The 14,545-nt window shown below is 52.4% G+C and overlaps 1 protein-coding gene across 1 annotated transcript; it reads left to right on the top strand.

Annotated features, from left to right (window-relative positions):
* Positions 1 to 8: 8 nt before the first annotated feature.
* TBC1D25 (TBC1 domain family member 25) lies at positions 9 to 12,428 on the top strand. The gene is made up of 6 exons (XM_077329459.1): positions 9 to 702; positions 6,404 to 6,513; positions 7,892 to 8,046; positions 8,845 to 8,969; positions 10,476 to 10,664; positions 10,909 to 12,428. Exons 1-6 carry the CDS (start codon positions 604 to 606, stop codon positions 12,271 to 12,273), a joined length of 2,043 nt encoding a protein of 680 aa, XP_077185574.1. The 5' UTR covers positions 9 to 603; the 3' UTR covers positions 12,274 to 12,428.
* The last annotated feature ends 2,117 nt before the right edge of the window (positions 12,429 to 14,545 follow it).

Raw genomic sequence — 14,545 nt, 5'->3', positions numbered from 1 at the left:
AGTAGCCTTTGTCCATGTCATCCGGGTACAACCCTCGGCCTCGTCACCCGGATGTTGCTGTCCGTTCCATCAACGTGGCCGTTGTGACGTCACTGTCGCCGCTCCTCGGGTTCAGCGGCATTCAGTTTTGCCTCTCCTTGTGACGTCAGCGGGCCCTCACCCCGTCACGTACCAAACTTTTCTGCCGGGGACGTCCGAGTTTCCCGGATGCCGTTGATCGAACCCGCTCCGTTCTCACGCCCGTCAGGCTCCCCGCCCCAGGGCTGAGCCTTTTGTTCCCCGGGCCGAGCTCACTTCCGGTTCCCCTCAGCGGCTGCCAATGTTTCCGGTCTCGCTTCGGCGCCGGGCGATGACGTCATCCCGGGGGCCCGAAGGCGGAAGTGTCGGCCTGGGGAGGAGGGTCCGGTGATGGGAGCGAGCCCCTCGCCCCTGCCTTTTCGGCCGCGAGCGCGAGCGCCGGCGCACTGACGAGCCCGCGGCGCGAGGCCCCCTCCCTCCCCCCTCCCCGGCCCCTGGCGGGCGACGCTGAGGGGGAGGGGGGCGTAACGGGCCCGGCGGGAGGCGCCTCCGCCACAGAAGGGCGGGGGGCGGGGAGGGGGCGGGATGGCGGCGGCGGCGGCGCCCACCACGCCCGGTGGGGGCGGGGCGGGGCCCGGGGCCCAAGAAGAAGAGGAACACGAAGTCGTGCGCGTGCGCGTCAAGGTGAGCCCCCGGGGGTGGGGGTGGGGCTGGGCGGATCCGAAGTGGCTGCTAACTTGAGGGTGGGGATCGGCCCCCTGGAGTGGAGCAGTCCCTGCAGTGGTGGGGGTTGGGCGTGCCAGGGTGGAGTTTGGGGTGGGGTCCCACTTCGGGGCAAGGGGACCAAGAGAAGCCCTGTTCTGTCAGGCCAGTGGCTCGTCCAGACCGGTGCTCTGTGTCCCATAGTGGCCGAAACCCAGGGGCCATCTGGAGGTCCACCAGCAGGACCAGAATTCCAGAAGCCCCCCGACTGTGCCCCCCCCAAGCCCTAAGAAGAGAATGTAAGAAAAGCCATGTAGGATCAGGTCAATGGCCAATCCAGACCAAAACTCAGTGTCATACAGTGGCCAAAGCACAGGTGCCTTCAGGAGGTCCACCAGGGGTTTTAAGAACATGAGAGAAGCCATGTTGTAACAGGCCAAGGTCCCATCCAGCCCAACCCTCTGTGTCACGCAGGGGCCAAAGCCCAGGGGCCATCAAGAGGTCCACTAGTGACTTTAAGAAGATAAGAGAAGCCATGTTGGACCAAGCCAATGGCCCATCCAGTCCAGCAGTCTGTGTCACGCAATGGCCAGAACCCAGGGGCCATCAAGAGGTCCACCAGTGACTTTCAGAGGCCATCAGGAAAACCACCAGTGGGGTGAGAACTCCAGACACCCTGGTACTATGGCTCCCTTAAGCACCCAGAACTCTGGAGCTTCACTGTTCCAGAGTGTTCTGTTTACATTGTGGCTAATAGCCAGTCATGGATCTCTGCTCTTGAGAACATAAGAGAAGCCACTGGTCTAGGCCAGTGGCCCATCTTGTCCAACCCTTTGTGTCACACAGTGGCTAAAACCCAGTGGCCAATAGGAGGCCAACCAACAGGGTCATAACCCCTGAAGCCTTTTCTCTGTTGCCCTTCAAGCATCAGGAATATAGAGCATCACTGCCCCAGACAGGGAGCATTCCATCTGTGGTTAATAGCCACTGATGGACTTCTGCCTATTGCTATTGTCTTTCTTCTTTGTTGGAAAGGTTCAAGCAGGAAGTGTCATTTTCCTGTCCGTCTTACTTTCGCTGCTGGTGTAAGGTGGAACATGTTGCAGAATATCCTAATGTAAAGTTTACATAGATGGAGATCTTCATATTGTGCAGCAGAGCAAAGGAAGAATTCTGTGCCAGGGAGAATTAGGAAACAGTCTGGAAACAAAATGTATGGGGTGGTTATGGCTTCAGTTGCTGTGTTTCAAAAGGAATATTATAGCATTGGGAAAAGTACAGAACATGACAACCTAAATGATTAAGCAGCATTTTCCCTAAGGATAAGATTCTTCAAGGCTCTGAATTTAGTGAAAAATAAAACATCACAACAGGAGCTCACATGTTAAGAGATTCATCAATTTATCCATGTGGCAGAGAGAATTCTTCAGTAGTGCTAGCACTCCTGTGCAGTTTGGTCAACTTTTTAGGTAGGTTTTTTACGGCAGACAAAAGCAAAAAAGGTTAACAATTAACTTGTGGCATTTACTGCAATAGGGTATAGCTATGAATAGCAATTAAAGGGGGTGGGTGGGAGAAATTCATAGAGGACTGTTTGTCGTTGGCTTTTAGTGATCATGACAAAATGGAATTTCGCATCCAAGGGCAGCCATTCTCTAAATGCCATTGCAGAGGGGGACCCATGAGAGAAGACTCAGGCCTTTGTATGCTACTTGTAGATTGGGGAGGGGGATCTGGTTGACCATGTTAGGAAACAGGATGCTGAGCGAGTTCTTTAAATAGGCAGATGCTTAGCTTGATCCCACAGCAAGGCTTATGTCATTCCTCTGTTTTGGCCGGCTGGGCTCATGAAGGAACAGGAGTGGGAAAGAAAATACAATAATAAATACAATAATTATTTTTGTATCTGGCCTTTCCTAGCTAGTTCAGGGCAGGTAACAGAATGGAGTATAACAATCACATAATAAAATTAACATTGAAGCATTTTATAACTTCTAGTAGCCCTGCCTAATTTGAGGTGGGGGGGTGGATTTGAGATCCCTGAAGGGCAGATCTTTCGATGTTTCAGCTGTGAGGCTACCACTTCACGATTGTCTGGCCTTTAACAGAAGAAGAGTTGGTGCTTATATGCCGCTTTTCTCTGCCCGAAGGAGGCTCAAAGCGGCTTACAGTCGCCTTCCCTTTCCTCTCCCCACAATAGACACCCTGTGAGGAAGGGGAGGCTGAGAGAGCCCTGAGATTACTGAAGAAGAAGAAGAATTGGTTCTTATATGCCGCTTTTCTCTATCCGAAGGAGCCTCAAAGCGGCTTACATTCGCCTTCCCTTTCCTCTCCCCACAACTGACACCCTGTGAGGTGGGTGAGACTGCGAGAGCCCTGATATCACTGAAGAAGAAGAAGAGTTGGTTCTTATATGCCGCTTTTCTCTATCTGAAGGAGTCTCAAAGCGGCCTACATTTGCCTTCCCTTTCCTCTCCCCACAACAGACACCCTGTGAGGTGGGTGAGGCTGAGAGAGCCCTGATATCACTGAAGAAGAAGAGTTGGTTCTTATATGCCGCTTTTCTCTACCCGAAGGAGGCTCAAAGTGGCTTCCAGTCGCCTTCCTTTCCTCTCCCCACAACAGACACCGGTGAGAGAGGGGAGGCTGAGAGAGTCCTGAGATTACTGAAGAGTTGGTACTTATATGCCGCTTTTCACTACCCGAAGGAATCTCAAAGCGGCTTACATTGGCCTTCCCTTTCCGCTCCCCACAACAGACACCCTGTGGAATGGGTGAGGCTGAGAGAGCCCTGATATCATTGCCTGGTCAGAACAGCTTTATCAGTGCCGTGGCGAGCCCAAGGTCACCCAGCTGGCTGCATGTGGGGGAGTGCAGAATTGAACCTGGCATGCCAGATTAGAAGTCCGCACTCCTAACCGCTACACCAAACTGGCTCTCTGTAGGTGAAAGGGACAGTACTAGACAGGAACTGTGTCTTCTTTACACTGACTTGGTTTGGAGGTGAAGCAATGGGTTAGTGTGGTTTCATGCTAGCCAAGTGTTTATCATGTTTCTCCTTTCCTGATAATGTAAGACTAAGATTCTTTTTGAGCGATTTGTATCAAAATTGTGTTGTTGTAGCAAACTTCCATTTTACTGGGGTGCGGAGAGCCAGCTTGGTGCAGTGGTTAGGAGTGTGGACTTCTAATCTGGCAAGCCGGGTTTGATTCCCCAGTCCTCCCCTGCATGCAGGCCTTGGGCTCACCACAGCATTGAGAAAGCTGTTCTGACTGAGCAGTAATATCAGGGCTCTCTCAGCCACACCCACCTCACAAGGGGGTCTGTTGTGGGGAGAGGAAGGTGACTGGAAGCTGCTTTGAGACTCCTTTGGGTAGAGAACAGCATCTAAGAACGAACTCTTCTTCTTCTTCAGTAATATCAGGGCTCTCTCAGCCTCCCCTCCCTCACAGGGTGTCTGTTGTGGGGAGAGGAAAGGGAAGATGACTGTAAGCCGCTTTGAGCGTCCTTTGGGTAGAGAAAAGCGGCATATAAGAACTTTTGGCAGGGGTGGCCAAACGCTCTCCAGATATCCATGTTCTATAGTTCCCATGAGCCCCTGCCAGTGCTGGGAACTGTAGTCCATGGGTATCTGGAGAGCCACGTTTGGCCACCCCAGGCTTATGGCCCATTATTACACCTTAATAAAACTAAAACTGTTTATTGGGATGCGGGTAAGGGACGGAAGTATGAGTACTTGTTTGAAAAAGAGAGTATTTTGCCCTGTGATAAGCCACCTTCACTGTGTCAGCTCTTTCAGATTTACCTGTTCACTTCCCACCCTGGAGTCAAAACATTCTGTCCGTTTTCCTTTTAAAACCGGAGGTGTGCCCGTGGCCATTTTCCTAGTCCTTCCCAGGTACTGATTTGACTGGAAATCAAGTCACCTAACTCTACTCTTCCCAGGAGGACAGCCGATGCTAGTTGTCAGCAATCCAGGAAGACTCCCTGAACATTGTGCGCCAATTCCGTTCTACCACAAATCAAAATGTGCCCACTTCTTTTGCCAGGCTCCCAACACCCATTGCTTTCACAACAACCTGATTTTAGTGCCTCTGTAGATTATATGTTGGGCAGCTTTTTCTCTTGCAAGTATTTGTACCAGGAATTGAGGGAGTTTAACACACTAGAGCTGTTTTGGAATATGTCCCGGTGAATCTAGTCTGGTTTTCAAAGAAACGTGTTTAGGATGAGGCCATTAGCCTGCGCTTTTTTTACTACCATAGCTTGCATCACTGTTCTGCTGTAAACGTCCCATCGATGTAATTTTTGGGGGACCACAGTCTGCTCTAACCATTACCAAATGCCTGTCCACTGTGATTTATCAGAAGAGGCCTGTTATTTTGCGACTTTCCATTAAAAAGATGTCAGTATTCGAAAGCCATTTTTCACTGTTCCAGTCCCCTCTTCTGGGAAGAATTGTTACCCATTTTGAGGATGCACTGAGTGGGTTGGCAGGCCATGGATTTCACACCTTTAAGGCCCTAAGCCTGCAATGGCTGATTATGGGATCCCACACAACAAACTTGTGACCGCCCAGAAGAGCACAAGCACCGTTCAGATGGACGGACTTGAGCCCTGCCGTCAGTATGGTTGGCCCTACTAACTTACACAGCCTCTTTGTTACAACCGGTGCGTCTGGTTGAAGTCCACAGCAATTGCTTTGTCAAGTCACCTCCCTTTGAGTGAGAAGTGCGGCTAACAGCTCTTTAAATTGAGATTTCTTTCACGTAATCAGCGAACTGTTAAGAACGTAAAAGAAGTCAAGTTGGGAAGGCCAATGTGCCCTCCAGGCCAACACTCAGGGTCACATGGTGGCCAAACCCCAGGTGTCATCAGGAGGTCCACCAGCAGAGCGAGACCTCCAGAAGCTCTCCTGCTGCCCCAGAAATCGTGTTCTCTGTCTTCCTTGAGGCAGATAGCCACTTATGGATCTCTGCCCCACATCTTTTCCCAGTCCCCTCTTGAAGTGGCCTGTGTGGCCACCACCACTTTGTGGGGCAGTGAATTCCACAGGTTAATTTATTTTTGTTAACAAGCAGTAGACTCATTAGCCACGCCTCCCTTCCCAGCTTAAATAACATGCATTGCGGTTTTATTTTGCTAAATGGAAATTAGGGTTCGGTGCTTCGGCGTCCAAAGCGCCCGCTCACACCCGAAGCAGCCAGCACTGCATCACGGGGGAGGGGAGGCCCACACCTCCTCTCCCCCCTGCACCGCGGCATTGCTGCTTCAGGCGCGAGTGGCCACTTTGGACACCGAAGCACCCAACCCTAATGGAAATGTTTGGGGGGGGGGAGATAGAATTCTTCTAAAACAGGGGTAGTCAACCTGTGGTCCTCCAGATGTCCGTGGACTACAATTCCCATGAGCCCCTGCCAGCAACCGCTGGCAGGGGCTCATGGAATTGTAGTCCATGGACATCTGGAGGACCACAAGTTGACTACCCCTGTTCTAAAACACCTGGGTTCACTGTAGGCAAAAAGAACTTCTGGTAGGAAAGCAGAACCCATTGGGAGGAAGTTTTGGGGCCCAGATGTTGCCTTTTATTCATTGGTAGGTGGGGGGGGGAGTCAGAAGCTGTGGGGTCTTCCTGGCTAGAGTTCCCGCCTTCAATCCCGCGCTCCCCTCGTCTTCCCTGCAGAAATGCGAAGGCTTCTTGCAGCCCGAATTCCGCACCTTTGCAGTGGACCCGCAAATCACCTCGCTGGACGTGTTGCAGCACATCCTCATCAGGGCCTTCGATCTCAACGGGTGAGTCCCGGGGAGGGAGGGAGGGAGGGAGGGGTGGCCGCTCCGATCCTTTGCAGCCCTTGCAATGTTTTTGCTAAAAGAAAGCCAGTCTCTGAGACGCTTGGGAAAGGGGCTCCCGGATGCCACCAGTAGCAGCGGTTGAAACCTCTAGCCGGAACAGTCACCTGGAGGCTTCTCACCTGAGGCCATAGACCAGGGGTAGTCAAACTGCGGCCCTCCAGATGTCCATGAACTACAATTCCCAGGAGCCCCTGCCAGCATTCGCTGGGAATTGTAGTCCATGGACATCTGGAGGGCCGCAGTTTGACTACCCCTGCCGTAGACCATTTGGAAACCAGTGTTGAGTTCTGGGGGGAAAACTAGGCTTGTCCAGTGCAAGTGGGGAGAGCACAGGGAACTCTCCTCATGCCCCGCTGAAGCCACTTTTAGCATGCGTTGTGGGAGACCGCCATTCCGCGAGCTGCTTCAGACCCCACGGCTCTCGTTTTCTCCATCGGAAGTGGCCCACGTGCTTCCCATTCATCACATGATGAAGGACACACATTAGTTAGAATCCTAGAATCATAGAGTTGGAAGGGGCCACACAGGCCATCTAGTCCAACCCCCTGCTCTACGCAGGATCAGCCCAGAGCATCCTAAAGCATCCAAGAAAAGTGTGTATCCAACCTTTGCTTGAAGACTGCCAGTGAGGGGGAGCTCACCACCTCCTTAGGCAGCCTATTCCACTGCTGAACTACTCTCACTGTGAAAAATTTTTTTCCTGATATCTAGCCTATATCGTTGTACTTGTAGTTTAAACCCATTACTGCGTGTCCTCTCCTCTGCAGCCAACGGAAACAGCCTCCTGCCCTCCTCCAAGTGACAACCTTTCAAATACTTAAAGAGGGCTATCATGTCCTCTCTCAACCTCCTTTTCTCCAGGCTGAACATTCCCAAGTCCCTCAACCTATCTTCATAGGGCTTGGTTCCACCATCCAACCAAGCCCTATGAAGCCCTATCAACCCAGCTTGGATAGCCCAGGCAAATCTCAGAAACTAAGCAAGGGCCGCCCTGGCTGGCACTCGGAAGGAATGCCATGGCCGTGGCGTGGGGGCAGGCCATGGCAAACCACCTCCGAACGCCTCTTACCTGGCAGCCAGATCCTCTTAGGATCTCCTGGCTATATCACACATGCCACACGATAAATAAATCATAATATAACCCATCTATTCATGCCATTGCGGGGGGGGGGGCTTGCTGCTTAATGTGTGTCCATGCAGCAAAAGACAGCCGATGGGATAATTGTCTACATTTGTGCTTTCCTAAGCGGAGTATCTGTGCAGGGCTTATTTAAGCAGCTGTGAACAGGGGCCTCTTTTCTCTCCCCTCGCCCCCCAGGAAGAAGAACTTTGGTATCAGCTATCTAGGACGAGATAAGCAGGGACAAGAAACGTACCTCTCCCTGATGTCGGACTGGGATCTGGGCGTGGCCTTTGCCAGTGCCTCCAAGCCTTACCTGCAGCTCAAGATAGAGATCAAGGCTTCTGAAGATAGTGAGTAGCCTGCCTCCCGCCATTCTGGCCAAAAGGGCCAGGCCACCTGCGTCTGCTTTCCTTGCTGGCCGAGCCATTCAGCTTTGACTTCAGCACTTTATGGACTGGGCAGCTGAGCCGCTTTGGAAGGAAACGGCCGTCTTCCGTTTTCTGGCCCTGGGCTGTGCTTCCGGATTTATTTTATTTTTATTTATTGATCGGGGGGTTTATATACCACCGCTCTCAATTAGTCTCACGGCGGTTTACAATAAAACAATAATAATGTACAATAAACCCCTAAAAAACTCTTAATGCATACAACGTTAAAAGATGGCAATACAGTCAGATGGCAATACAGCCCACCCCCTGTTCAGCATGCAGTCAAATGAACTGTCTCATCAGGAGCGAGGGCAAACTAACCAATACTAAGGGATCCCCTGTTGGAAACACTTATAGCCCACCCTGGACCTAGCCGTATGCCTGGAGGAAGAGCTCCGTTTTACAGGCCCTGCAGGAAGTTGACAACTCCAACAGGGCCCGTAGCTCTTCCGGGAGCTCTTCCAGTTGGGGCCTGGCCCTAGATGAGGCCAGGCGAACATCCCGGGGGCCTGTGGATTGCTTCCTCCACCCTTTTGCACCACATTGTCTTCTGCAGGTTTTTTTTTGGGGGGGGGACGCTTGCTAAGTTGAGCACTATATTCTGAATGAAGTTTTTATGGATCTGTAGACATGGGGAGGTGGGAGTGAGGGAACAGCAGGCAGGTGGTGGTCTTGGGCCGTGGGCTGGGTGGGCTGGCTTTCACTGCCCTCTTCTTGCAGGCCCCCTCCTGGAGGACTGGGACATCATCAGCCCCAAAGACGTCATCAGCACCGACCTGCTGCTGGTCGAGAAGCGGTCTCTGGCAGCGGCGGCTCTGCCCTTCACGCAGTCGATCCTCTCCCAGGTGAGCCCAGACTGGATGAGCAGAGGGGGGCGGCCTAGGCTTTTGCGACGTCAGTGCTCAAGAAACATCCAGGAATGACCTCTGGAACGGAAAAGGGCAGGAGAGAGTTCTGGCCACATTCCGTGCTGGCTTCCAGTCCTGAGTCCAGTCCGGGGTGCTGGTTCGGCCTGCGAAATCCTGTGTCGCTTGGGACCAGGGCGTCTGAAGGACTGTCTTCTCCCATACATTTCCGTCCAGAAATTAAGATCGCAGGGAGAAGCCCCATCTGACTGACCCATCAATCAAAGAAGTTCGCTTGGTGGGTTTACAAGACGGGGCCTTTTCAGTGACAGCCGAAACATTATGGAACAGGGGCCTGGAGGGGGGGGGGGCTTGCTGTGCCCTCTCACAATCCTAAAGAGGCCATTGAAGAAAGTTTTATTATTTTGTTTATTTCTTATATGCAGGGATTTGTGTCCCGCACCTTCATCTGAAGGTCCCAGGGTGGATCTCAACTATGGAGAACAAAATAATCTAAAATATTTGTTCATTCATTCATTCATTCATTCATTCATTCATTCATTCTATTTTTAGACCGCCCTCCCATTGAGTCAGCTCAGGGCAGTGTACAGAGTTGTACACAAAAGAAAAAATTAGAACGATAAAATGAATTTAAAATGGGTAGCAAATGGGTTAAAGATTGGCAGCAGCATTTCCTCCAAAGCAATTCTATTGCAGTATCTCCCAAAATTGCTCAGGCTAGTCTGGGAGTAAATATATGACTGGGTGAGTAGATGGCAGGATGGAATGAGTTCATTCTTAAATAGATCAGTGGAATAGGTGTCACTACACTAAAATCATTTTAAACATGACCCCCATCCTTCCTGCCCTCCCTTGCACTCTGTCAAGACAGCACACAGAGAAATCTAGATATCAAAATGAGATAATTAGCACTGGGCTCAATTAAAGCTAATTGTAACGTAATATTTTTTTCTTTTGTGTGTTTTTAAGTGCCTGATTTTATGTATTTAGTTTATATTTATATATCGTAACCTGCCTTCAGCTCCTTAAAGGCAGCGGCTCATAAATAAACACATTTTCAGAAATGTACAAAAGTTCCCGTTTCGTTAAAAATTGCTCTCTAGGTTTGGCTTTTAGCTGCTCCTTTTAGCCTCTGCTCTGGTAGTGATGCTAAATATGAAAGGTGGGGTTAGTCCCCCACAGCCTAGAACTGATTTTCTCAACAGTGTTTTATGAAAACCCTGGAGTTTCTTGATGATCGTGGAATGCTTTTCCGAATGGGTGATTGTTAATTCATTTTGTATACGTTGTTTAAAGCTGTTAAGCATTTATCAGGTGACATGGCCATATATGGTCACGTTGACCTGTTCCCGACCCCCCAATGGCCAATGTTGGGGCTGGAGGGGGTGGGAAGAGGAGGGGTCTCTAGAACTTCCAAGCTCTCCCCTCTCTGTGTTGAAGTCCTGGCCATTCATGGGTCTTTGTTTCCCTTGTGTCTCTGTCCAGGTTGGCAGGACGCTCTCCAAGGTCCAACAAGCGCTCAGCTGGTCTTACGGCGAGGACGTCAAACCTTTCAAGCCCCCCCTGAGCGATTCAGAGTTCCACACGTACCTGAACCACGAAGGGCAGCTGACGAAGCCGGCCGAATTGCGCCTGCGAATCTTCCACGGCGGAGTCGAACCCTCGCTGCGCAAGGTGAGGACGGAAGGCGGAAGATGGCTTCATGGCTTGAAATGCGGGAGGGGGCTCGGGCGGGCCGGAACCAGGCTGCCTTTCCGCCATGTTCCCCCTGTATGCTGTTTCAGCCTTCTCGAATGCCGGCGGTCACGCTACTGGGTAGGGTGTCCTCCACACTGAGGAGCAGGGCTATTCAGCCTTCAGCTGTTCATCATTATGGAAAGCCTTTCCTGGCGCTGAGTTTTATTCCTGTCCCCTTCAGGTGGTCTGGCGGTACTTGCTCAACGTCTATCCCGATGGGCTGACGGGGCAGGAGCGGATAGACTACATGAAGCGAAAGACGCGGGAGTACGAGCAGCTGAAGGGGGAGTGGAGAGCGCGGGCCAGCCCCGAGGACCTGGACTTCATCCGCAGCAACGTGCTGAAGGACGTCCTTCGGACCGACCGCACCCACCCTTACTACGCGGGCTCCGACGACAACCCCCACCTGCGAGCCCTCCACGAGCTGCTGACCACCTACGCCGTGACGCACCCGCAGATCTCCTACTGCCAGGGCATGAGTGACATCGCCTCCCCGATCCTGGCCGTGATGGACAACGAGGCGCACGCCTTCATCTGCTTCTGCGGCATCATGAAGCGCCTGGAGGGCAACTTCCAGGTGGACGGCGAAGTCATGTCGGTCAAGTTCTCCCACCTGAAGCTGCTTCTCCGCCACTCGGACCCCGAGTTCTACTCCTACCTCCTCTCCCGGGGCGCCGACGACCTCTTCTTCTGCTACCGCTGGCTGCTGCTGGAGCTCAAGCGGGAGTTCGCCTTCGAGGACGCCTTGCGCATGCTGGAGGTCACCTGGAGCTCCTTCCCGCCCGACCCGCCCGAGAAGGAAGTGGAGCTGGTGGGCCCGCCGGCCAGGCCCGGAGACAGCAGCCAGCCCGTCCGGAGGAGGCACATGTTACGCCCGGCCTGCAGCTTCGAGGCGGCCGGGGACCAGCCTTGCCAGGGGGCCGTTCCCGAAGAGAAACAGTTAGTCAAGCAGTCTAGCTTTGGGGAGTTCAAGTATTACAGCGCGCGCAACGAGGACAGCTCGGAGGACAACCCCTCCCTCAAATCCCAGCACTCCGCAGAGGACGACGACTGCAGCGGCGAGCAGGACCCCTTGATCCAGAGCCTTCCAATGGCCAAGTCCTTCTCCGCTCCGTCCCTCCGGGCCCCCAGCCCGCCCTCTCGCGACTCGGCCTCCTCCTCGACCAACGGCAACGAGGAGGACAGCCTCTCCGAAGACGAGAAGGGCACCTCGGCGGCCAACAGCCCTTCGTCTCCTCCCGGCGGTTCCGCCGCCGCCTCGCCCGCCGCCTCCGTCAGCCTTCCGCCGCCGCAGGAGTTCGGCAGAGGCAACCCCTTTGTGCTCTTCCTGTGCCTGGCCATCCTCCTGGAGCACCGGGACTACATCATCAAGAACGACATGGACTACAACGAGCTGGCCATGCACTTTGACCGCCTGGTCCGCCGGCACAACCTCAACAAGGTCCTCCACCGCGCCAAGGCGCTCTTCGCCAACTATTTGCAGTCCGAGGTCTGGGACTCCGAGGAGGGCGACGAGGCCGCGGCCGAATCGCCCACGGCGTCCTGACCCCTGCTCCCTTGCCCGGCGGGGACCGGTTTCCCACGCTTAGACGGCAGGACCGACGCGGAAAGGTGACCGGATGAGTAATCCGGGTCGGCGTTGGCTGTCCAAATCGGGTAACTCGGATTGGTCCGCTCAATACAGCTTCTGTGTCCAATGGACTCTGGGTTTTAACTCTTCCTTTGTGCAGAGCTCTTGTGTGGAGACCTCCCCCCCCCTCCGAACCCACCATCTATATTTTGTGCCTCCTAAGTCTAAGTGATCTTCTTGGAAAGGTCTGCTCTGGAGCAGCCAGGGCCTGCGCCCTTTTCCGGAGTTTCCCGTCCCTTCCTCTCTTGCTTCATTGTGATTTTTTTGAACACGAGTCAGAGAGTAACCCCAGTTGACTTCTGTCCCTTCTGGAACCTGGTGCTTTCCATTGGGGCAGGTTTGCCCGAAGCATTTATCTCCCCCACCCCCCAACGCTGCCTCTTTTGTTGTGGTTTGTTTTCTTCATAGTGTGTCACTTTGTGCTTGACCGAATCCCCATATTTATGCCCTTTACCAAAAAAAAAAACAAAAATGCGGGGGGAGCCTTTTTATTATAAGCTCTTCCGTTATGACTTCCGTCTGCTGGTTTTTTTAAAAAAGCACTTTATTTCCTCAAGAATTCCTTTCTTGTTTTTATGGTACCACCTTTCTCTTTTATATCGAAATCGCTTTTTGAAAAGAAAACAGAAGCTGTAATCTTGAGGAGGCGTGGGGGGGAATTGTGCGAGGTATCGCAGAGCAGGCTGGCAAATTCATTGTGCCCCCCCCATTCTAAATTGGTTTTTCTGGTTTTTCCGCTAATCCGTTCTGTTCTGGTTAAAACAAACCTCAAGGAAGCAAGCAGTCAAGTTGGGGGGTGGATGGGGAGAGCAGGTGGGGCTTGCTATTATTGGCTTGGTGTCGTGGTTAGGAGTGCAGACTTCTAATCTGGCGAGCCGGGTTTGATTCCCTGCTCCCCCACATGCAGCCAGCTGGGTGGCCTTGGCCTCACCATGACACTGATAAAGATGTCCTGACCAAGCAGAAATATCAGGGGTCTTTCAGCCTCACCTCCCTCACAGGATGTCTGTTGTGGGGAGAGGAAAGGGAAGGTGACTGTAAGCTGCTTTGAGACTCCTTTGGGTAGAGAAAAGCAGCATATAAGAACCAACTCTTCTTCAGTAATCTCAGGGCTCTCTCAGCCTCCCCTCCCTCACTGGGTGTCTGTTGTGGGGAGAGGAAAGGGAAGGTGACTGGAAGCCGCTTTGAGACTCCTTCGGGTAGAGAAATGCAGCATATAATAACCAACTCTTCTTCTTCTTCTTTATTATTGCTCGGTCAGAATAGCTCTATGAGTGCTGTGCCGTACCCAAGGTCACCCAGCTGGCTGCAGGTTTGGGAGCGGAGAATCAAACCCGGCTCACCAGACTAGAAGCCGCTGCTCTTAACCACTACACCAAGCTGGCTCACCAAGAGTGCCCCCGGCTCTGGGATTCACAGGACGAGTGCCTCTGAATGTGGAGGTTCTCCTCAGTCGCCATGATTAGTAGCCATTGATAGCATAGGAGGAAAGAAGTTTGGGAGTACGTATTGAAGAGCGGGGATGACGGGGCAATCGTGCCTTCCAAAAAAAAACAGCGTTTATGCCTGTCTGGGCTGTTAGTAGAATGCAGTGGTTTCCCAAAAGCAGTGAGCCCTTGGGCAGCTTCATACAGGTGTTGTTAAGATTCAAGTTCAGCAGTTTAAGAGATCAACATGATTGGGTGGGGAGCAGGTAAAAGTTACCTTTCTCAGGTAGGGGATAGGGGAGCTTTAACTCTCCAACGCTCACGCCATGATCTTCGAGGGGCTGCTGGACTCAAATCCACCTCTTCTACTGCAGACCGACACAACCAGTTTCACACTACACAAACTGGGTTTCTTGATTCCACGGCTGCATGGATTAGGTCAACTCTGGAAAGCTTCAAATGAGCAGCTGAAGCACCACAATAAAATCAGAGTCCAGGAGCACCTTGAAGACCAACGAAGATTTATTCAAGGCGTGAGCTTTCCAGTGCAAGCACTGAAAGTGTCTGAGGAAAAGGGCTTGCACTGGAAAGCCCACGCCTTGAATAAATCTTTGTTGGTCTTAAAGGTGCCCCTGGACTCTGATTTTAATCCGGAAAGTTTAACAGCCTTATACCATAGGGATGAGACCAGAAGCAGAGCAGAGCAGATGCCCTTGGGCAGGAGTAATCAACCTGTGGTCCTCCAGATGTTCATGGACTAC

This window comes from Paroedura picta, chromosome 3 (genome assembly GCF_049243985.1).
Source record: "Paroedura picta isolate Pp20150507F chromosome 3, Ppicta_v3.0, whole genome shotgun sequence".
Lineage (NCBI taxonomy): Eukaryota > Metazoa > Chordata > Lepidosauria > Squamata > Gekkonidae > Paroedura > Paroedura picta.
This window is presented reverse-complemented; position numbering and strand designations above follow the sequence as displayed.

Excerpts from the sequence above, each read along its gene's own strand:
- TBC1D25 (XM_077329459.1), top strand. The coding sequence starts at position 604 with ATGGCGGCGGCGGCGGCGCCCACCACGCCCGGTGGGGGCGGGGCGGGG. Across the intron at positions 703-6,403 it reads TCGTGCGCGTGCGCGTCAAG|AAATGCGAAGGCTTCTTGCA; the intron begins GTGAGCCCCCGG and ends TCTTCCCTGCAG. Across the intron at positions 6,514-7,891 it reads AGGGCCTTCGATCTCAACGG|GAAGAAGAACTTTGGTATCA; the intron begins GTGAGTCCCGGG and ends CTCGCCCCCCAG.